The sequence below is a fragment of the Hippichthys cyanospilos genome, chromosome 5 (assembly GCF_059441005.1).
Source record: "Hippichthys cyanospilos isolate Australia breed blue-spotted pipefish chromosome 5, RoL_Hcya_1.0, whole genome shotgun sequence".
NCBI lineage: Eukaryota > Metazoa > Chordata > Actinopteri > Syngnathiformes > Syngnathidae > Hippichthys > Hippichthys cyanospilos.
The window spans coordinates 12,575,700-12,598,153 of record NC_142373.1 but is presented as its reverse complement, the minus strand read 5'-3'; the positions used below and the strand labels follow the sequence as shown (position 1 = coordinate 12,598,153).

The 22,454-nt window shown below is 39.6% G+C and overlaps 2 protein-coding genes across 2 annotated transcripts; one reads left to right on the top strand and one right to left on the bottom strand.

Annotated features, from left to right (window-relative positions):
• Nucleotides 1-5,048: 5,048 nt before the first annotated feature.
• cdk5r2b (cyclin dependent kinase 5, regulatory subunit 2b (p39)) lies at nt 5,049-8,599 on the top strand. Its single transcript, XM_088415763.1, has one exon. The coding sequence runs from the start codon at nt 5,182-5,184 to the stop codon at nt 6,016-6,018; it is 837 nt and encodes a 278-aa protein (XP_088271889.1). The 5' UTR covers nt 5,049-5,181; the 3' UTR covers nt 6,019-8,599.
• Nucleotides 8,600-15,674: 7,075 nt separating this feature from the next.
• On the bottom strand, nt 15,675-20,619 carry fev (FEV transcription factor, ETS family member). The gene is made up of 3 exons (XM_088415311.1): nt 20,278-20,619; nt 19,733-19,804; nt 15,675-18,439 (listed from the first exon to the last, which is right to left on the bottom strand). The coding sequence occupies exons 1-3, from the start codon at nt 20,360-20,362 to the stop codon at nt 17,844-17,846; spliced, it is 753 nt and encodes a 250-aa protein (XP_088271437.1). The 5' UTR covers nt 20,363-20,619; the 3' UTR covers nt 15,675-17,843.
• Nucleotides 20,620-22,454: the final 1,835 nt, after the last annotated feature.

The following is a 22,454-nucleotide window of genomic DNA, read 5'->3' as shown; positions in this document are numbered from 1 at the left end:
TTAGGGTTCATGATATTCAATTTAGTGATGCTCCAGCACCCCAAAAATCGGGCTAGAAATTCTCCTGCAAGAACGCATTAATTTCCATATAAAATTACAAACGATAGAAACTAAGAAGCTTAAATCAGTTGACAAAAAACGGCCACCGTGAGGCAGCATTGCTACAGCAAAGACAGAAGGCCGGAGCTGCTAAATCGCCTCCAGGATGTCACACGTATCGGAGCGTGTATATGCACAGCACAGCTAAAACCGGCATCACTCTTCCATTTGCATTCAGCGCTGTCAGCAACTCGTGTGGATAATGCAGACATTATCATGAAGATGAGAAGACTGGCTTGTCAGCATGTGCTGAAATGTCCGCACGCTTTCATTACTTCAATTGTGCGCCGCATGCAATATGTCTGAAATGGATATTTTTACGTTTCTATTTATTAAAGTAGATTTATCAGTTGGTCTCGCTATGATTCATTAGTAAGACAAAAAGGCACTTGGACGCTTAAATCCCTCAAGGAGTTGTTTTATTCACGTGAACTAATCAGACCATTACAATGTAGTCCAGCAGCGTATACGTCATCAAAGGTTCAACTCCTACCCCAAATTAAAGGGATAGTGTGTAAGATTTAGACCGTTTTTCATTACGGACAGCAGGAGGTGCTGCATTTACCATTGTCCGTAGCTATAACATACATTGAAGCCTCCGGAAAAGTTCCACCCCCCATGTAATATCATTTAAAGATAACTAGACCTATGATTATATATAAAACATACTGCTGGTCATTAAGAACACACTCATTTGCAGCTTTTCGAAATTTACAACGTTAACCATTTTGATGAAAAATGCTCGATATCTTACACACTGCGCCTTTAAGTTCAGAACTAATTTGATCATCCCACAGCTGTTCCCACAAAGCCTATGTCCACGCTCTTCTTAGAAATCTTATAAAGAAGCAAATACTGGCCTCTGCTGGTCGGATTTAGACACTGCCCCTATCACTCATGACGTTTCTTTCTTTCTACATGTGAGGTCAATTCATGTTTTTTGTTGACAGTACATATCAAAATGTTTTATGTAGGGTTGGTGTTACATAGGAGTTAGGGGATGCGATAAGAGGGGTGATCTAAGCCAATATTGATAAAAAAAAAAGTAAATTAGTCTAAAAATCTTCTATATTAGCACTCGTGTCCTCTGAGACCATTTGTGTCTATTATCGTGTCTATTGTCTCAGCAAGACAGTAAAAGAGCATTGCATCACATGCAAACACGTGAGACATCGCTGAAAAGGCCAGGATGTCCTCAACTGAGGACATTAGGCGACAGTAAGGTAGCTCCATCAAAAGGTATAGGCCTAACAACAATGTCCACTGCAGTGGACACAAATGAAAAGGCTGGCTCTTGGGAGGATATTGATTGGTTTCCTGTTTGTTCATTTGTTACCATTTTCGAACGAACAAAAAGCATCCGTTGCATCCTACTTCCTCTCAAGCTTTTTTTTTTTTTTTTTAAATCGTGATATTTGAATACTCTGCCTTGAAGCTTTATCTCGGCGGTCACATCCCTCTGTTGTCTTTTGTCCAAGTGCGATGAAAGAGTCGTTTGTCCTCTGTTGCCGGCTTGGTGCGTGTTTGATGTGGGAACGCGTGTGATCCAATCAAATGGTTTTGTGCCAAACAGAAGGGACATTTACACTACATATGTTGTGTTATTCCAGCTGTATTTTTAAAGCTAAATTGTATGCCTAAAGTTCAACTCAAAACTTTTCTTTGTACCGAATTTGTGGAATATAAATTATGAGGCAAAATCCCCCTGCTTAGTGTAAAAGCTCAACCAATCACAGCTCACTTGTTTTCTAAATTGGATCATGTGACATTTGTAAACTGAGCTATGACTGGTCCTTAGCAACTGAGATGTATATTTCAGTCACCAGCAAGGAACAAAATGGCTGCCCTGATATGGACAAAAACGAGTGGATTTTGCTGCTTATGTCATTTTCTAAAAACACAAAATGGCCTATTTTTCCCTTTTTTTTTTAACAGTCGAGACATTCAATCCCAGGTAGTAGTAGCTTTTTTTTCAAGTGTTTGGCTAAAGGAGTGTCTGAAAATAGCTAAATTTAAATAACTAAAATAATATATTACCTTATATGTTAATCAATTGCTTTAGTACAATTAAAGTAATCAATTACGTGAAGTAATTAAGTACTAAGGTAATTTTAGGACTTTATTACCTAAAGAAGTAAAATAATCTCCTCAGTACCTTTAGTACCTGAAGTATCCATTTATAGTACTTAAAGTACTGGATTATTTAAGGCATTATCATACAAAGTAATTAATTACTTTAGGATTTAATTACCTGAAGTAATTGATTACTTTAGTGCCTAAAATAATCACATCAGTAGTTTTAGTACCTAAAGTAATCAATTTTGGTACCTAAGAAGCTAAAGTAACTGATTACTTTAGGACGAATTTCATCATCCAAGTACAATGTCTGGATTCTTAAAAAAAACGTAGAAATTCGTCTTTGGGACTGAATGAGTTCATCAGAATATTATGTTTGGATTAGAGGGGTTTTGGAGAACATGATTGTAAAAAAAAAAAAAAAAAAATTTGAGGGTTGCCTTCAGTACTCAAGCTGGTAGTGATGTCAACAAGGTAGACAAGTCTGATGATGTCAGCAACTATGCAGCCGTGATGTCAGCGGTTGCCGCAAAACAAGCTGAGCTTTGACCAAAAGCATGGAAGAAAATTTAAGAGAGCTTGATCGGACAAATAATTAAATTGCCTTCAGAATCCAAGCCGATGTCCTTTGCATGAATATCCAAGCTGCTGATCTCACGTCTTCAAATGTCTGATCCCAACAGGCTGGCGTCAACGTCCAACATATGGGACGTAATCTTCAAACCGAGGCAGTTTGCCTCCAATGTCAAGAATAAAGTCAACAGCATTCCAGTCATGTCCAATGTCAAGCAGATCGAATTCATTTACCAACCCAAGCGTTTTACCGCAAACGTGAAGTCGAAGGTGAAGAAAGTCGCCCTGTTTTCCTACCTGACTGAGAATATATCCATTTATAGGACAAACATGTGGAACTGGCTTCAGTTTCTACACAAAAGAATCTGAGCATGGAGAAATGACCATCTTACTCTTAAAGGGACTGTTTAATAAATATATTTTAACCCTTATGGGGCATTTTGTCCTTCTTTTGTCCAAAGGATTTTCACATCAAAGAGAAAGCATTGAAATCAGACAGGGAGCTGAAATTTCACCCGGATGTTCACAACATGTCAAAGTTCAAAATGGCACGGCCACGTAGTTATCACACTACCGGGAATGTTCCATCCCTTGGCTTAAATTACTGTGAGAATGATGTGGAAGAAAATGACCCAAAAATGGTCAAAGTAGTGCAAAAGGGTTAAGATCCTGAAATGTTTTTATAAGACAGAATGGACACGGTGAGTGCAATTCTAATTCAAGCTCCCGCACATTGTTTTTGTAGATTAACTTTTAAGCAGCGTGTATAAAAAGAGTGAAATGAGTGAGGTTGCTTACAAGGTGAACTATGACATGGTGGACATTTTTTGGCTAATTTTAGCATTTTATGGGCACATGGTGGACATTCATCAAGCAATGTGAGGGTACTGTTTAATACAGTGGTTCTCAAATGGGGTAGTAGTACACCCGGGGGTACTTGAAGGAATTTTGGAGTGTACAAATGAGCAAAAATCCTTGGCATGTTTTAAGTATTTATGTTTTGTTTTTTGTTGGGTTTTTTTTTGCACTGAATAAAGGAGAACTTGGCTGAAAAGATATTTCACAGGGGGTACATAACTTGAAAAAGGTTGAGAAGCTCTGGTTTTATAAATATATATTAAGATGAACTGTTTTTATATGACAGAGTTTATATGACAAATGAAATTGCTCTTTAGATGCTGTGTTTAGTTCCAATTTATCTCAATGGAAAGTGTCAGTGAGTGACGACATAACCTTGGAGAGGGATGCCAGTTTTTCCCGAGGTAATTGGATTGGCCCTGGACTTCCCTGAGACACGCATCCACTCCCGCTGTAATCTGCGCGTCAGATTAGACACCCTACTACACGGAATCCTCAATGGAGCAAACCATTGAAGATTTTCATCGAAACGAATGTCTCGACAGCATTGTGTAACTTGCCGTAATTGTACACTTTTGTTTTTAAATTAAGAGCAAATTAAATGGAACATGCACACACTTATTTTTAAATCGTATTATTTTGACTGCTCCTGTGCGTTGCCTGCTTTTATTTTATTTTGTTTTGCAGGGGGGGAGGTCATTGTCATCAATGACATCATTTCCGGCAGCTCAGACAGAAATAAAGCAAATGATGTCACACCATCTATCTTCTGGAGTTCCTGAATAAAATGAACTGAGGTTTATTAAATCAAATATTGATGTTGCAGCAATTTGTTTTAAAACTTTTTTCAGTCCCATCCTAAAATGTTTTGGGCTGATGAGGGGGTTCATGGCTGGAAAATAATATTTCACAGCAGGGTAAAGGTTGAGAACCACGACTCTACATTGACTAAAGAGGGAACATATAAAAAATAAAAAAAATAAGAGGTGATAAGTTTAAGTTGAAGGTTGGTTTCAGCACACCTAAACAAACATGCTAGAAGCGCCTACAGAGCCAACCATTAATTATAATACACAGCAAAAAATGTTTTAGGCACCAATGTGTGTTATTTAGGACCCAGGAGCGCAAAAAAATAGTGCATCTTAATTTGTTTTTCCATGCGCGCAGTTAACTGGCATGTTCACACCATTATCTTTCTTTAGTCATCCCATAATGGGAGAGGAGCTCAAATAGCCAGGTAATTAGCCCGAGGGAAAAGATAGAACAAGAGCTAAAAATGCGCAGGTCACGTCTACATACGTATGTAGGCTATCAATGGCACTTGAGTCCACTGGGTGATTGGATCAGTCGGCGGCTTTCTGATTGGCCGATTCGCCACGTCAATCAAAAAGCCGCGCGAGGCGATTGGCGAGAGCGCAGACTAATCTCGACGGGCGCCCGCATCCGACGCAGTCTTCCTCCGACGTCCTCAAGTGGACTTGGCTTGAGGAACCGAGGCGCAACGCGTTCATGGATTCAATCACGTCGTCGTGATTCGTCTGCTCGAGCTTGATTTTGTGCGCCTCCGCAGTCATCATGGGCACCGTGCTCTCCATCTCCCCCGCCACCAAAAAGGCTATCGACGCCGACGACAAGGGCGACAAGAGCCTGAAGCGGCCTTCCATGTTCGTGTCACTGTCGTGGAAGAAGCTCGTGGCCAGCTCGGCCAAGAAGAGCGCCAAGAAGGTGACCCCCAACCCGAACCCGAACCCGAATCCGCCGTGCGGCGCTCAGGTGGCCCTGCGCAACAGCGAGAACATCCGCAAAAGCCTTCAAAGCGAGGAGCGCAAGCAGCGAGCCCCCATCCCGGTGCCGGTTCCCACGGTGCCCACGCAGAAGCAGAACCCCAAGCAAGACAGCCCGCCCGCGGTGTCCCCGCGGCGCATCGTCATCCAGGCGTCCACCGGGGAGCTGCTGCGCTGCCTCGGGGACTTCGTGTGCCGCCGCTGCTCCAAGATGAAAGAGCTCAACAGCGGCGAGGTGATCCTGTGGTTCCGCAACATCGACCGGACTCTGCTGCTGCAAGGCTGGCAGGACCAGGGCTTCATCACGCCGGCCAACGTGGTCTTCGTCTACCTGCTGTGCGAGGCCACGCTGCAGGAGGAGAGCGTGGCCAGCCTGGCCGAGCTGCAGGGCACCTTCCAGACCTGCTTGTACCTGGCCTACTCCTACATGGGCAACGAGATCTCCTACCCGCTCAAGCCCTTCATGATGGAGGCCAACAAGGACGTGTTTTGGGAGACCTCGCTGGGCATCATCGACAAGCTCAGCGGAAAAATGCTGCAGCTCAACGCGGACCCGCACTTTTTCACCGAGGTCTTCCAGGACCTCAAGAGCCAGCGGGACTGCGGCGAGGCCAACCTGGACCGCTGACGCTCCGCAACGAAGGACGCGGAGAAGAAGGAAAAGAAACATCGCAAACGGGCGACTTTGAATGTAAAGGCCGAATGCTGACGGCTGGATCTCGCTAAAGACAGCAATGCGGCATTCGTGTGTTTAGACAACAGGAGAATTAACAACTCATGCATGCCATCAATGCTGTATTGTCCTCCATTTTTTTTCTTTGCTAATGCTAATTTGATTCACAATTAGCTCGCGTTCTGCCGCCGAGTGCGCGAGCAGCAACCGGAATAGATGATTGCGATTAAGCGCACAAAGCTGAGCTGTCCAAGGTTCTGACCTCTGCACTTCCTCAAACACAAACACCACACACACGCACGCACACGCCGCAGTGGGGCCTTGAAATACAAGCTCAGCACGCGTCAATACGTTCCTAACTCAAAACACTCGCAATCTATTGAGATAAACGCACAAATTAGGGATGTCCGATACCATTTTTTCAGGCAGATACTAGTACAAGGAGTCAACCTTTGATTAGATATACCAAGTACCGACACCACTTATACATTTGACACACAACCTCAAAAGACAGATCATTTTAAAGAAATGTGTTTTTCAATTTACAATTTAGCAGAAAAAAATTGCCCCAAATATTGAGTTGGTCCACTTTTGACCCATAAATGTTGTGTGTGTGTGTGTTTTAAATTGAGTACGATCCTTGATATTTCTTGAAAACGACAGTTTTCTGTTTTGCATCTTCGTGATTGTTAAACTGTGCCAAGAAAGCAGCCAAACCTAAAATTGGTATGATCTAGTATCTGCCTGATACTGATAGCGTGGTTCTCTTCTTGCCCCCCCATTATATGCACCCAGCAGGGGGCAGCATAATACAGGCACGCAGGCACAAATTAAGTATCCATCAGACACTAAGCCGCTGTATTATCAGTCATTTTTGCAGAGGATAAAGAATACATGCCTGAGAGTATTGTGCTGTTGTTCGTTTACATGTGTTGCTCCACTGTTTGTGTTCAGTTATCTGTTGTTTAACTCATTCACTGCCACTGACGGGTATACTTGCCAATTATTTTACACAGGATGACAGGGGGAATGTTTGATGCTACTTCCTGTAAGTAGCAATCATGAAAACAATTTGACTGATGTGCAATCACCATTAGATGGCATCGACACCCCAGTGGCTGGCGGTGAATTGAAATGTTGAAACTTCAAAGATCGATGCTAAGCGTTAGCCAAGCAGTGACATTTTTCAGTAGGCGTTAGCGTTAACGGGCGCATTTTCATTCAACTGAGTTTACTGGCAGCTGAGGCAATTTTGGGGGAAAAATGTGAATCGTGTCGCTTGTATCTCAAGGCAGCCTTCACCCTTGGCACAGCATGCTTATTAAATTTTCCGTCTGGAGGACAATATTGCTATTTCTTTTCGGGTATTAGAATAGAATTTTAAAACACTGCTGCATGGCTAGTCTCATACATGGTAGATATTGGAAAGATGATAATTCGCATAACATCATTCAAACAAGCTGAGTCGATTATCTTTATATCCTCCTGAGACGCAGTCTATTAATTTGTGTCCTCTGTGGTGGACATTTGTTTTTGGTCTATATATTTTGACTCATTGGAGCTACCCTACTAAGTCCGACCTAGTGTCCTCAGTCAAGGACAATCTGGCCTTTCCGATGATGGCTCGTGTTTGGCCGGGATGCACTTGGCTGTTTTGCGGGGACAAAATGGACACAACTGTGGAGACAGGAGGATATATATAGGTGCCTTGAGATGCAGGTTGAATTTCTTCCATGACCCCAAAAAAACGCTGTACCTAAGGTTTTGCTTCGGATCTTTACTGCCGCCATCTAGTGGTGGGGGTCTGAAACCCAGTTACATTTTTTTTTTTTTGCTTGAATCTCAAAAAAAACTATCATAAAAAACTTGCAAGTCAAGACGCTTGCATTTTAAGGCGCCACTGTATCGCGAAGAATGTACTTTTGGTGTTTTCCAAGAAAATTTCATATGTGCCAACTGTTTCATTGTCTTTGCCTGCTACACTATTGTTTACATCGCTCATATTTGACGTTAAGTTGTGGGCCAAGCGGAACAAAAACAGACAGGAATCATATTGTAAATAGTGAATGTGTATCTTGTATCATTTGCACATTTGTGCGTGTTTATACAGTTTGAACTCAATTATCAGGTGCCTCCGAAAACAACGGAAAACGAACGGTCGCCTGGTATCATCGTTTGTGTTTTAGGCTCATCACGGATTTTAATGCTGTCGGGTTGTGACGCCGTTGCTCGGAGTGCAATGTCATGCTGCTATTTTTTTGCACACGCCATTCATGGCCATGTACCAAAAAAACAAAAAAAGAAATCCTCCTAAATGCTAGATTATTTGCCATTCATTTATGAAATTTGCAGCTATGAATTGAGGACCTGTGAACGCCACATTTTGTACAGCTCATTTTCCAGTCTGACCGAAAGGCGTAAATTCCCGTATAGTCACGCGCAAGTCAAGTCATTCCCGCTACATGTTTCTACAGTAAATGGTCAGTGCAGTTCTCGTTTATGGTGACCAGGGTGAAATAAAAAGCTTTCAAAGATCGTCTCTGGCACGTTTCTTGCGCGGCTGTCGCGCGGCACGCGTACATGGTCGGACAACCGTTGACTCTCACATTCACAAATATGAACAATTTCAACGTTTAACTCGTTCAATGCCAACTTGTTAGCCTCTTTTAATATTTGGGAAACATACTGTCTCAACAGAATTAAGACAAAATGGATGCCACTTTTACCATTAGAATAATAAAATCTTCAAGCTTATCAGTCAAGGGGAAATAAAACACACTACTGTAACAGTTAAATATATTGAATATGTACATTGAATGATTATATTTCTGAATACACAGCTGAGAGTACTAGTGCGTGTGAGAGCATTTCAGTTCTGAGCATGTGTTTCACCATTTTGAGAGCTTTTTTAGTTGCGCGAGTTTCAGTCATGTATGTAAGAATAATACATTTTCGTGTGTGTGTGTGTGTGCACAAAACAAAGAGGGAGAGAAAGAGAAAGAGAGTAAGAGTCTGAATGAAAGAATTTGTTAGCCTGATTGTGAAATTTCGTAGTGTGAGAGTTTTTCGCAAGTCAACGAGTGAAAAAAAGTATACTGTAATGTGAGTGACTTATTCATCAGGGCGTACAAGTGAGAGTACAAGTGAGAAGCAATGATTAGTTTGTGAGAGTGTTTTAGTTGTGTGTATTGAAACATTTCAATCATTGAGTAGTGCGTGAGGGCATTTCAGTCGTGACCGTGAGAGCATTTCAATTGTGGGGGAAATCAGTTGTGGGTGATAGTGTCTTCGAGAATTTTAGTAGAGAAATTTTGAGTATGTGAGGGCATTTCAGTAGTATGTAAGAGCTTTTCAGTAGTGTTTGAGCAAAGAAATTCTGTAGCGTGTTTTGAAGTTGGGTGAAAGAGCCTTTCAGTTGTGTATGTGAGAGCATCAGTTGTTAAGGGATAAATAACAGTAGTGTGAAAGGGAGTCAGTTGTAAGAGAGCATTTTAATGCAGTAGTGTATCAGAGAAATTCAAATAAGTGTGTGAGAGAGTGGTGTATGAGCAATGAAAATCTGTAGTGTGAGTTTTTCACTCATGTAAAAGCATTTCAGTAGTACATGTGAGATAGCATTTTAAAGTACTGTATTGCATGTGTTAGAGCATTTCAGTACTGGTAAGAGAATGGCATGGAGTATATGAGCAAAACAAGTTTTAAGTAGCGTGTGAGAGGAAAATGAACGAATGAACGAATGAATGAATGAATGCATTTTTTTCGTGTGTGTGTGAGTGTTTTGGTAGCTTGTGTGTGGTTTTGTTAGCCTTATGATAGCACTTCAGTCGCGCGTGTTCAGGTGCGAGAGAAGAAATGCGCTTTGAGAAGACAAAATTTGCATGTGAGAGCATTTAAAGAGTTATGAGAGTGTGAATGAATTGAGGTCAGCGTCGGCGTGAATGAGGCGCTCTCGCCCGTGTGGGCCGGCAGCTTCCTTCATCTGATTGGCTCTTTTCTGCTGCAGTCTCAAAACTCACTCACGCCCCCTCTCTCGCACATTTTTGTTCACAGGGACTTGCGGTGTCTATTTTCAGGGCAAAACGGAAGCTGCGACGACTGATGAAAAAAATTCATTGAGAAAGTGGAGCACGGGCTTGGCCAGACCAAATAATGTCATTTTCCAAGTGTGCGTGATGAAAATCCAATTTTTGCACCTGAGACATATGGAAATGCGCGTTGAGCACTTGTGGAAAGCTGCAGCTCTTCTAAGCCTTGCGCTGTGACTTCATCGCAGATCCTGCAGCAGGCTTATGTAACAGGCTGCCTCCATTATTAGCATTCAGCCCAGGTTCTTGTCTGCCTGTCCATCTGTCTCTCCGCATTCTTCCTCTGCTGCGTCGCTATAGTAACGGCGACAAGTGAATGAGTAGAAGCGGCTCAGAGTTGATCCGGCGCGCAACCCGCGCATCCATAAACACCTCCACATAAACATTCGGGACGCCGCAGTTGCATGACCTGTTACGTCACGCGGCCGGACCGAATATTGCGTAAAAAGACGCCAGCGTTTTGCTGACGCTAACAAAAGCGAGGGAAAGAAGGTCACCTCCAGGACCAATTCCAATACAAGCACATCAGTTGCCGGATTAGAGAGGCGTAAATAGTACAGATACCAGGTATCGGTATTTTATGATATCAAACAAACAAGGCAGTTTAATAGACGTAAATGACTCAACTGATTCAGTGGATGATTTTTGAATAAATCAGGCTTACTTAAACTTGCTAGGTAGGAAAAAATGGCTGCTGTGGTGTTGAAATCACTTCCTTTCACAAAACAAGATATTTGAGTACAGGCTAGGTGGTGGGACAGCTTGGGGAAAATGTAAATTTCATATCGTATTTTCTGTGAAATTCACTGCTTTGTAGTGTGAAATACAGAATCGAAATTATGCTGAGGAAATTTGTTTTGCTTTTCCTGGAGCTATGGAGTTCAACATTTAGTAGGGGGAAAAAAACGAAATGAAATTTCAACCTGAGCACACAAATTTTCAATTTTGGTGGGGAGTGAGAAAAGGAAAAAGCAAGAAGTGACGTCAAAGAAAGCGCAGTGTGGTCCCTTCATTTTTCATTCTATTTTCAACCAAATGCACTGTTCTGAAGCATGAAATAGAGAGTAAAATAGAATATATGTTGTGCTGTGAAAGTCTGTTTTGCATTTTTCTTAAAATAAGGGTTCTCAGAAAAAAAATTGTGAAAAAAAAATTAAACAAGATTTCTTTATGTACAAAGACCTTAAAAAATCATTTTTTATTGCCAATATTGTACACGTCTGTATAGAATCTCACTAAAAGAGAGTAAAACATTCTGCTGCTATGCACAATTTAAGTCTGAGTTGAAAAAAAACGTTTTTTTGAAAAACTAAATCATTCGCTACCATTGACGGCAATAGACGTCAATGATCAATTTTCCGATAACTGATTATTCTATAGAATTTTCAATGGGATATTTGAATCTGGCCTCATTTGCGAGTTAAATAAAGGTAAAAAAAATGAAGCACAAACTTTTGAAATATTAATAAAATGTTCCAAATAAAAAAGTTCAAACAGGAAGTAAAAGCTGTAAGCATTGTATCTATATGTCAATTTCCACTAAGGCTAAATGTACTTCATCACAAGAGTGGAAAAAAAAACCGTAAACAAATTAATAGGACACCTGAGGGATTATTTCTATTTTGCTGTCCTGCCCGTTAATCTCTTCAACACGATTACGGCAGCCTTGACACGCTTGTTTGAAAGTACGGCGCAGAAGTGGGGCTTCACCCAGCAACTTCACATCCATGCCACGCTAAAGTTCTTTCATTTGTCCGCATATTGCTTATGTTACATAACTTCCGTTTCATTGGCATGGAGACTTATAGTGTATACGTTACGCAACACGCTCGAATTTGTCTCATTCAAGCGCACACCTACAAAGCGTCCTTTCCTGTCGTTTCGTTTGCCGATGAATCATTCCGTGGCGCATCAATCTGCATCCCTTTTATTGTTTTTTTTTTTTTTTTGTTTTGTTTTTTTGGGAGGGTGGGTCTTATGTAACCACCTAATTCCAGTCATGGATTTGCTCAAACAAGAGGGGTGGCTTTCCATTTTGGAAGTTGACCATAGAGGTGCAACAATTAATCGACGACTCATCGATTATCAAATTAATTCTTATTATGTTGACGACGAATGAATTGTTGAGACAAGAGGTCAGAGGGTTAATTGACAGCTAATTATTGTATAAATTTACAGTGTAGTGATGATTCAGTTTAACATTTCATTCATTTGTGCTTTGTTTGGCTTGATCTTTGTTTTTTGGCGCCCCCTCTGGCCGCTGTTGATATTACATTTCGTAGTGAGAAGGATGATGTGGTTTTGAGAGCAGGCAGTCGGTGACGCACACGTTGTTTTGTCTCTCTCCCACGACTGTAAGTTGTACTTTCTTTGTAAGAAAGTTGATGTATGATATAATGGCCACAATGTATTTGTTTGCCGATCCAACAATTTGTGACTGTGGATAACATGCTAGCTAATATTAGTTTTTATCTTCATCATGTTGTGTTTAGCTCGTTTACATTTTCGTTTGTGCCAGGTATTTCCCTTGAAATTATTAGCGTTTTTAATTCAATTTAATGATTGACTTCATGTCATTTGCATACTTTTGTTTTTGTTGCCTACCTTATTATTTGCTCTATTATGGAATGTAGTCTGATGGGAATGTGAACAGAGTAAGAATTTCATTATGTGGTATTACTGTGCATATGACAATAAAACTTTTGAATCTTGAATTTTGTACATTTTGAGCCAACACCCTCCCCCTTTACTGGCCTAAAACACAGGTTTAGGTTTAACGTTTTCAAATCAGTGCAGATGTCATGATTTTTTTTTTCTCTCAAACAGGAACTTGCCCTACATTTACAAAACACTGGTTTGCTTTCACGCTCTTTTTTTGTCTTCCTCCCTGGTGTTCACACGTCTATTTCGGTAGCGTCTCGACGTGGCGTTCAAGTGAGTCGGCATTGTCTCCACATGGGCGAACGAGTGACTCATTGACTGCAGTGTTGACTTAACACGCAGCCGCGCAAAAGCCCACTGAGCCCCTTTCACACACACAGACACACTTTTGCTTTCACGTAAGGTGTGAATCATGATTAGTTGGAGGTGGTAATGGGAATAAAAATGACACCATTATTCTACCATTGGCGTCCAAAGGCAGCCATTGCAAATATGTGTGTGTATGTGTGTGTGTGTGTGTGTGTAGGATGGATCCATCTTGAAGCAGAGTGCACCTGGGTTGTCTCTATTTTTTTTTACAATCAAATGTTCTATCAATTATTTCAGCGATTAATCGAGTAATAGAGGAAATTTGTTGGGGGGGTTCCCATTAAAGTGTATTGCGAAACCATTTTTCACCAATTACTGTTTTTCAACCAGTGCTGTTTATTTAGTAGGGCTAGGATGAGACACAAATGCTACATTTTTAGGTCTCTCATGAAATGGAGTCCACAAAAATGAGACAAGATGAGATTTTGTCCAAATTTGTCATATAAGATAATGCCCTGTACACATTTTTTAGTTTGCAAACGTTTCTTTGCATTTGAGAAGACTGAAAGAATATGAAGTTATGAAGAATGTGAAGTTATCATGAAATTATATTACATAGGGGGGGTGGTACTTTTACCGTAATGCTCCTAAAACACCCACAGGCACATACAAAAAATTACACATACTCCCTTTGAGTTTAAACTGAAATTTTAGAAAGCGCTTTCACATTTTTTTCAATCTTGTCACCACTTTTGTGAATACATGTATTAATAGATATGAAGAACTTACCAAACAGCCAAGCAAAGCAGGTTTTTGTTCCCAGGGTCTCCAAAGTCCAAGTTTTAGTTTCAGGGTTCAACGGGCAAACCATGAATTTGCTAAACCAAGGTGTTTATAGAAAAAGTAATCAGGGTTGTACCATGTTTTTGCAAAGCGCAGGGGTGTTTTGTTAAGCTTTGCATAAATGGTATAAAATAGTGTACATTTGCTTTGTGATAATTTTAAAATTTGACATTGTTATCAAAATTCTTCCAAAGGTTTATTATGATTGCTTTGGATGACTTTTTTTTTTTCAAATCAATTTAAAGGAGGTTTCTCCAAAGTGATGTGATGGTGGTGACCAGGGGTGTGAAATCTGCGGCCCGAGGGCCGGTTCTGGCCCGCAAATGGGTTTAATCCCGCTCCTGAGATGATTTGCCTATGTAAAGTATAAAAATGAGTTGATATCTTTCAATGAATGAAAAATTTGAAATATTTTATGATAAACAGTAATGCAAATGTTTTATGATTAATAGTGATGTTGTGCTTGTACTAATTTTAATTATTAAAAAAGAATAAAAGGTTATGACAGTTATTGATGCCGTAAAGCGTGGGAATATGGCGTAAAGAGGGTACAAAAAAACTTAGTATCCCACTTCGTAACGTGAAAAAAACGTAAGCCAGGGACTCCGTAACCAGGGGGCCCACTGTACGTGTTCAGTGCAACAGGACACGAAACGTGACGCAAGACAGCTAGTCAGTTTCGGGAAGTCCTAGTTCTTTCCATGAAAATAAAAAGCTAACAACCTTAGCTAACACAAACACCACTCAAAGCTAAATGACGAGCAGAGAACGTAAACAGGAAATACAGTGTGGCCTTGCATATTAAAAGCAGATATTGCAAAATAAGAACACAGGTCAGAAAACAATACCAATTGGAGCACTTGATGAATTCCTAACACTGAATAAATCTCGTCTTAATGCCCCTGTTTGTGAATGCGAATGGATTCAGACGTTGGTTCAATTTGCTTGCTTCTTTTAATGAAAATAATGTGGTAAAATTATATATATACACACACATACAGTATATATATATATATATATATATATATATATATATATATATATATATATATATATATATATATATATATATATATATATATATATATATATATATATATATATATATATATATATATATATATATATATATATATATATACTGTATGTGTGTGTGTGTGTGTGTCTTGAATTTCCGTCTCGCCAGCTGTCTTGGGAGCTCACACTCGCTCTTCTTGCTGAGTCTGGAAAGGAAAACACCAGCAAGTGTTATGCAAGCAAAGCTACCGATGATGACGAGATGACGAGAGTTGCTTAGCAGCAACAGTTTAGGTGAGATTAGCGACAGGAGTGTTTGAGCCCTTGCAAGAAGGTTTGCCACTTTGCTATTATTAGCTTATGATAAGCCTCCACTATAGTTTAGTTGGGATGGATTTATGACCAATTTCATTCGTGTTATTTCATTGGCGTCTTTTCATTATGTGTGTGTGTTAATATGAAAGTGTGGGATGTGCACTGCGGACATTTTGTGGTTAATCTGTAAATTGCAGACGAAGGCTCTATATTTGTCCTAGGGGCACCTTGTTATGTAAAACAATTTCTAGTGAAGTTACAGCGACACCAACTGGTTGCAAGATAGGAATTGCAAATCTCTCCAATGCATTGTCAGTACATTAAAAAAAAAAAAGAAAAAACGGCATATCAGGTGAATGAACATGAGGCTAAAAGTAAAAAGGCAATTTTGAAAATGTATTTGAAAATGTTAAAAGCAATAATAAAGCACCATTCGGACAAACAATAACATTGCGCAATGACAATCAAACGACGAAAATGATGAATAAATTGATGAAAAATCAAAAAACAAAAAGTACAAATATAAATACATGTTAAACAACAAAAATCTAAAAACCAGAGTTTAAAAATCTGAATAAAGTTGACAATAATAGAGGAAAAATAAAGGTGAAAAAATAAACGTTTTTTTTTTTTACTATTCTAATAATAAAACATAATAATAAACAAAATATTTTTGGTGGCATAATTACTTTTCGGAGAAAAAAAAGATTATTATTCAGAAAATCTCCATTTTCTTTTCAAGTTACGCACATCTTACACAAAGTCCTCGTTGGTAAAGAGTTGACATATGATATTTCGAGTTTTGAATGGAAAGGTAATCGGAAAAAAAAAAAAACAGTTTCGCATGTCCTGCTAAGAAATGTTATACGTCCACATTCGTGTTACGTCGTCACAGTAAGTACGGAAATCCATCGTAAACAAATGTTGCCCGTGTTTGTTATAATTGGCCGCAAGATGGCGCCAGTGGTCAACTAATGCAGCATAGTCTTTCATTAGCTTTTCAGTTACACTCAAAAACATGCAGATGCGGGTATTGAATAACAAAAAATAACATTTTATTTACCTTTCAAATCATTGTATAGCATATTTGAAAGAAAAACAAAATCCTATTTGTGATATGGTCCAGTTGTGACATGAATCCTTCAAGAATTTCCTCAGGATATGTTAATCCATTCACAGCTTCTTTTTTTTTAAATAAAGTACTAAAATAAGGCATAGCTCATCCAATACCTCAAGAGTGTACAGTGCTTGACAAGTTCATTCTTTAAAGTGGAATGCATTTGCAGTTCAATCATTTTGAACTTTTTGTTGTAAATTCATGAAAGATGGAGTAGACCATTATCAACAGTTAGCAAGATGTGAATGTAGCCCGTTTTACTGCCCAAAATATTGCCCCAAAAATTGGAGATATAGTGCAGCAGGCATTCAGAAGAGCAACAAGTGCTTTTCATAAACTGCAAACACCACCTCACCCAAAAGTGGACCAGCACCTAAATGGATAAGTTGTATCACATTTTTGGACCCAAATAGTTCGTTTCCCCTTTTAACACCTTTTTTTTAACCCAACTGTGTTTAGAGTGTACAGAATTTTTTCTCACAATATGAAAAAAAAAAAACACAATACAAGAAGTCAATAAATATACCCCCAAACAGTTGGGTTCAAAATAACTCAATTAATTAAGTCAATATTTGGCTCACTTTAAATCATATTTATGGATTGTTTTGCACAAAAAAATGGATCGTTGTGTACAAGAAGCTCCACAAAATGAGTTGTTTTGTAGTTTAAAAACAAATAAGTATGGTGAAATCGACCCAAATATTGACTCGGTCCTTTTTTAACTCATAATCGGGTTATTTCTTTTAAGTCAATTGATTTTACTGATTAGCCTCAAAATTGCATTTTTTTAATAATTTGTGGCAGGAATTTAGTACAAAGACGGGTTGAAAATGGTCGGATCAAAAAGGAATCAACACGACATTTGGGTAGTTCATTTAAACCAAAATGTTAGGTTAAACCTAAAATCGCAAACATAACAAGTTGGGTTGAATTTGATTCAAAAAGGTGGTCAAATTGACCCAAACAATGGTGGTCCTCTTTTTGACCAAGAACTTATTTTAAGGCAACCGATTTTACAGTGTGTTTTCATTAAAAACGTTATAGCGAATCCGATTAAGTAAAATAGGACTGAGACCGTATTTGGGTCAGTTTGACCCACATTTATGGTTTTCTCTTTTGGAAGGGGGGAGAACGTTAGATCAAATTAACCCAAAATGTTGGTCCTCTTTGTGTTTTGCTTTTGTTTAAACAGAAATGTTTTGGAGAGCATCCCCCTTAAAAATCGAAAGAACCAATCTTTTGTTTGTTTTTTTCTGTCTCCAACATCCCCATCTTCCCCTTGCACATCGGATCGATGAAATGGATGAAATAAGACGGAAAGGTGCGTCGGTCCCTCTTTGTCGGGTTGTTTTGAGCGCTGCTAATCACCGTTAAGGGCGGGTGGAATATTTATGAAGCAGTTTCCGGCGTTTCCTCGCGTGACGTCACCCGCGTCAGTTGTAATGATTATTGATGTTGCCGAGCGCGTTGATGTTGTTGACGCATCCGATGTGGCCGGGGGACACGGTGGCGAAGGGGCCGGCGGGCTGCAGGTTGGCGCCGGGGTGGTGGTGGTGGTGGTGGTGGTGAGGGTGAGCGTGATGGTGGTGGTAGAGTGCGGCGGAGGGCGAGCCGGCGGCGGCCCAGTAGGAGAAGCCCGACGGGCCGACGGCTGGCGCCACGTGCAGGTTGAGTTTGGAGATGCCCGAGAAAGGCAGCGGCGAGAAGTTGCCCTGGAACTTGTAGAGGGCCTGCTCGGTGGACGAGGGCTGGCACAGCTGGGCCAGGCCGTGGAAGTCGAACTTGTAGGCGTAGCGCTTGCCGTGCACCTTGGTCATGATGTTCTTGTCGTAGTAGTAGCGCAGGGCCCGGCTCAGCTTGTCGTAGTTCATGTTGGGCTTGCTCTTGCGCTCGCCCCAGCGGCGCGCCACCTCGTCCGGGTCCATCAGCTTGAACTCGCCGTTGGTGCCCTCCCAGGCGATGCATGACGCGTTGCTGCCGTCCGACAGCAGCTCCAGCAGGAACTGCCACAGCTGGATCTGGCCGCTGCCTGCGCGCGGGCGTGCGGGCGTGCGTGTGTGCGTCCGGCCCACGCAGAGAACCCCGGAACGTGCGGGGGCAAAAGCAAGCGGGGGAAATCAGGCCAGAGCGACTTGTTGGCAAAATCCAAGTTGTCATGATATATTGCTAAAAGTTAATTATCCAATAATAATAAAAATGACGATGAAAAAAAGGAACAATAACAACGGCGATATTAGAGGAGATCATTTTAAATTGATGAGTACGAAGGACAAAATTAGGGATGCTGAAGATTACTATGATAACAAAATAATAATAAAAATAACAATAATAATGTTGAAATAATAAAGATAAAGTATCACAACGATTATGATAATGTTAAATAAAATTAAAAATGACGATCGGGATGTTAATGACAACAATAACTCAACATTTATAACGATGATGATGTTCATGATGATGATGTGATGATGGTCATAAAATAAGGCTAATATTAATCATTATAACCGCAAACTGATGTTGTATGAACAAAATATAACATTTAAAAATACGACAATGAAGATTATGATGACTATGATGGTGATTATATAAAAACTATGAATTGTATATGTTCTTTTATCGCTATACGGACTGTATCAATTTAATTATCAATTTTATTTGAACCCAAACGTCTTCAACTAACTTTTTGATTCCAAATTAAATTTATATCGTTCATATTCAGTACTTATTCATTTTCTTTTCATTTACTTTTTATATGGCCGTGTTAAATTAATCACAATTTACGAATTATATATAGCAGTTGTTTTGTATTTAACCCCAAATAAATTAAATCTGAAATCATTGTTAATTCATAGAATACCATTAAAATATTATACTTTTCTTTTCCTCCATTTCTATTGTTTCCATTCGCTTTTTTCTAAAAGCTAGATCCAAAAGAAATATCAACTCGTTGAATAATAGATTTTGGCTGTAGCATTCATATTCATGTCTAAAAAAATATTAATCAAAAGTTGTTGTATTATTAGAATTAATAATAATAATAATATTAAAAATCGTAGTTTTTCTGACCTTTATTTAATACGATTAGGATTATATGATCTTTGCTTCTCACACGATGACAAAAAAATAATTGTAACATATGTGAATCTAACCGATTGTTTTTTTATTTTCTGCATATGCCAATATCATTGTCATTTTTTGCCACATTCTAAAATGGAAATCAAACAGGACAGACTTCGACGAGTAATGCAAGAGATGCCAAATATTTGAAACATATTTGTAAAAGGCAGTATATTTTTGCTGATATTTATGTCTGATACCTTACCTTTTTGTGCTCCGGTATTAATCGCACCCCAGGCTGCTCCTTTGTTGTCTTTCAACAGATTTTCTGTCGGATCTGAAATCAGAAATGGAGAAAAAAGTCAATTCCGTTAAATCATCATCAAAATATTTTCGCTTTCACTCGTGGCAACAAATGTCCCGCAACTTGAGACTTCGGCGATTTAGGGCTATACAAATAAAATGTGATCGAATTTGATTGAATGCAAAAAAAACATATTATAGATAAAAAAAATCAAAATAAATGAAATGTCTAGTAACAAATTGCTGTATTTGTCCTGAAATGTGCTAGCAGCGAAGCGCCACTGCCGAGTGATGTGTGGCGCTGGTCCGGGCGGGTTCGGTTGTGAGCAGCCAGGAAACGCGTCCAGGAAGACGGATTTCCGATTTCCGACAAAAGAGCGGACGAGCTCGCGGATTGGAAAGAAGACTAAGAAGAAGAAGACGGCGACGATTCTGCGCGGAACGCCGCACAATGGACACGCGGATATTTCACACAGAAAAAAAACCAAAAACTTTTCGGGCCCGCACCTGAGAGATACATGTTGAAGACGAGCTTTCCTCCGCACTCCCTTCTCATTGTGCTGACTTGTGCACAAAAGGGCTCGCCTTTCATTTGCTTGCTGCAGCAGGCGGAGGAAAAGCGGATTTTTTTTTTTATTAAACTTTATCTCTCAACTGTGATCTGGAATAAACGCGAGTGGACAGATTGAAGTTTCCAGGCAACTGTCAGCGAGCCCCCCATCTCTGAGACAATATTCAGACAGCAATTTCCTCTGCTGCATTGCTTTAATTAAAAGAGCAATTTACCTCTGTCAGCCCGCCTTGGCGCCCGCAATAAAAAAGAAAGAAAAAATGAGGGAAGGAGGGGAGGGGTGATAGAAATTGGGCCCTTATCAATCCGCCATCGCAGTTTAATAAAGTCGCCGCGTTAAGATCTGAGTTTCTATGGTGAATTGAAGTGTTTGACATGGAAACCAGTTCACGTCTTTGCTTGATTTTACGCCTCTTTTGCTCTCTGCAAACACATATAGGCGATGCGCTTCGCTCGCCTTTCTTGGAGACCGACAATGTTTAGTACTTGCATGTTTGCCTTGAAAAACACGCTCGGATGCGCGTCACACAACAAGCGAACCTTCTGCTACCTCATGCCACGAGAGAATTTAAAAATAATGCACACACGTATGAGTTGAATGGAAGAGGACGGTGAAAAAAGTGGCGCGTAAATGAACAATATTTGATTTATTAGGTCAAGCGTGAGCAACCGTTAAAATACAACGAAAATAACAAAAAAACAACGTCTCAGGCAGCATTTATTAACCTAACGTACTTTCGGTAAACTGTTTTTATTTTTGGGATAAAAAGAAATGAATGGAAAACAAAAGTGGCGTGTCATTCGTGTATTATTTATTAAACTTTGGAAGGATGTTTTTAGAGGTATCTTTCTGTGTATTTTAGATCATCGGCTTTATTCCTGTCACTCCTCTTCCAGGAAATTGCGTCATGAATGAAAATGTGCACAGAACTTAACAAAATAAAAGCGTACAGCATTTTGCAAAAGAATCACTATTTCACAGTTAAAAACTACAATGCTATATATTACAGAAAATACAACAATTCTCAAAGCATAATCTTCTTTATCCCACACAAAGAATTAATGCTATGCTGTGACTTGCAGAGGATTTAAAAATTATTTGCATCTAGTTGCAGTTAACTTGCTCTTAAGTTGCAAATAAGAAACGTGCTGTCGCCATGAAACAGTATGAAATGAGAGGTGCAGATTCCCGCACAAACCCTGTTAAGATATCATTTAAGAACAATTGCAAAAAGTATGCGTAAAGCAGTGCATTATTTTGCACAACTGAAACAAAAAAACATAAACAAGTATTCCGATTTTATAAATATACTTTCAGGGGTGTTCCAATCCAATATTGATATCAAGACGGATATCATTGGGGGGGGCATTGGATTGTATCAGTCTACATCCAAAATGTCCATATTAGAGCCAGTATCTGCTCTTCTTTTTAGCTGCGTTATGCATGTTTTAAATTTGCATATTGAATTTTCTCATAGCTTTAGTCTCGTCTGACAACTCACGTTAAAAAGTAAAAGTATGCTTCATTCTTAATGATTCCAGCTGGATTTATATTGATTTGGGACCTAGTCTAGACTGCAATATCGGTATCATTCCGGATGTGAAAAAGTTGGATCGGGACACCTCAAATTATCCTCCAAGATGTATGCTACGTGCCTGTTTAAACACAAACAATTGAAAAAAACTGAATTGCCGTTGGAAGTATCATGCAGTGTAACCACAGTATAGTCAAAATGTATTTTAGTGGATTAAAAAAATTGAAGCCTACTAACAATTCATTGAAATGGGTGATTCTTCTGCTATCCACTAGAGGGAGTTCACATACGTGGTGCAACCTTATTTCAGTTGCTGTATTTACACACATTAAAGTGCAACATTTTCGTGTTTAAATGTGATAACATAACACATGCAGTTATGTCATTTTGACTTAAAGTATATAACTCAAAAATATCTCCACAAGGAAAAACTCACCACATTAAAACGTGAGAATGATCACGTGAAATGTGATCATTTTTCTCATGATACCATGAAACTTTTAGCACGTGAAATTTATTAACATTCTCACTTGTTTATCTGGACAGTCAAGTTGGTCCTGGATTCATATCCTTTTGTC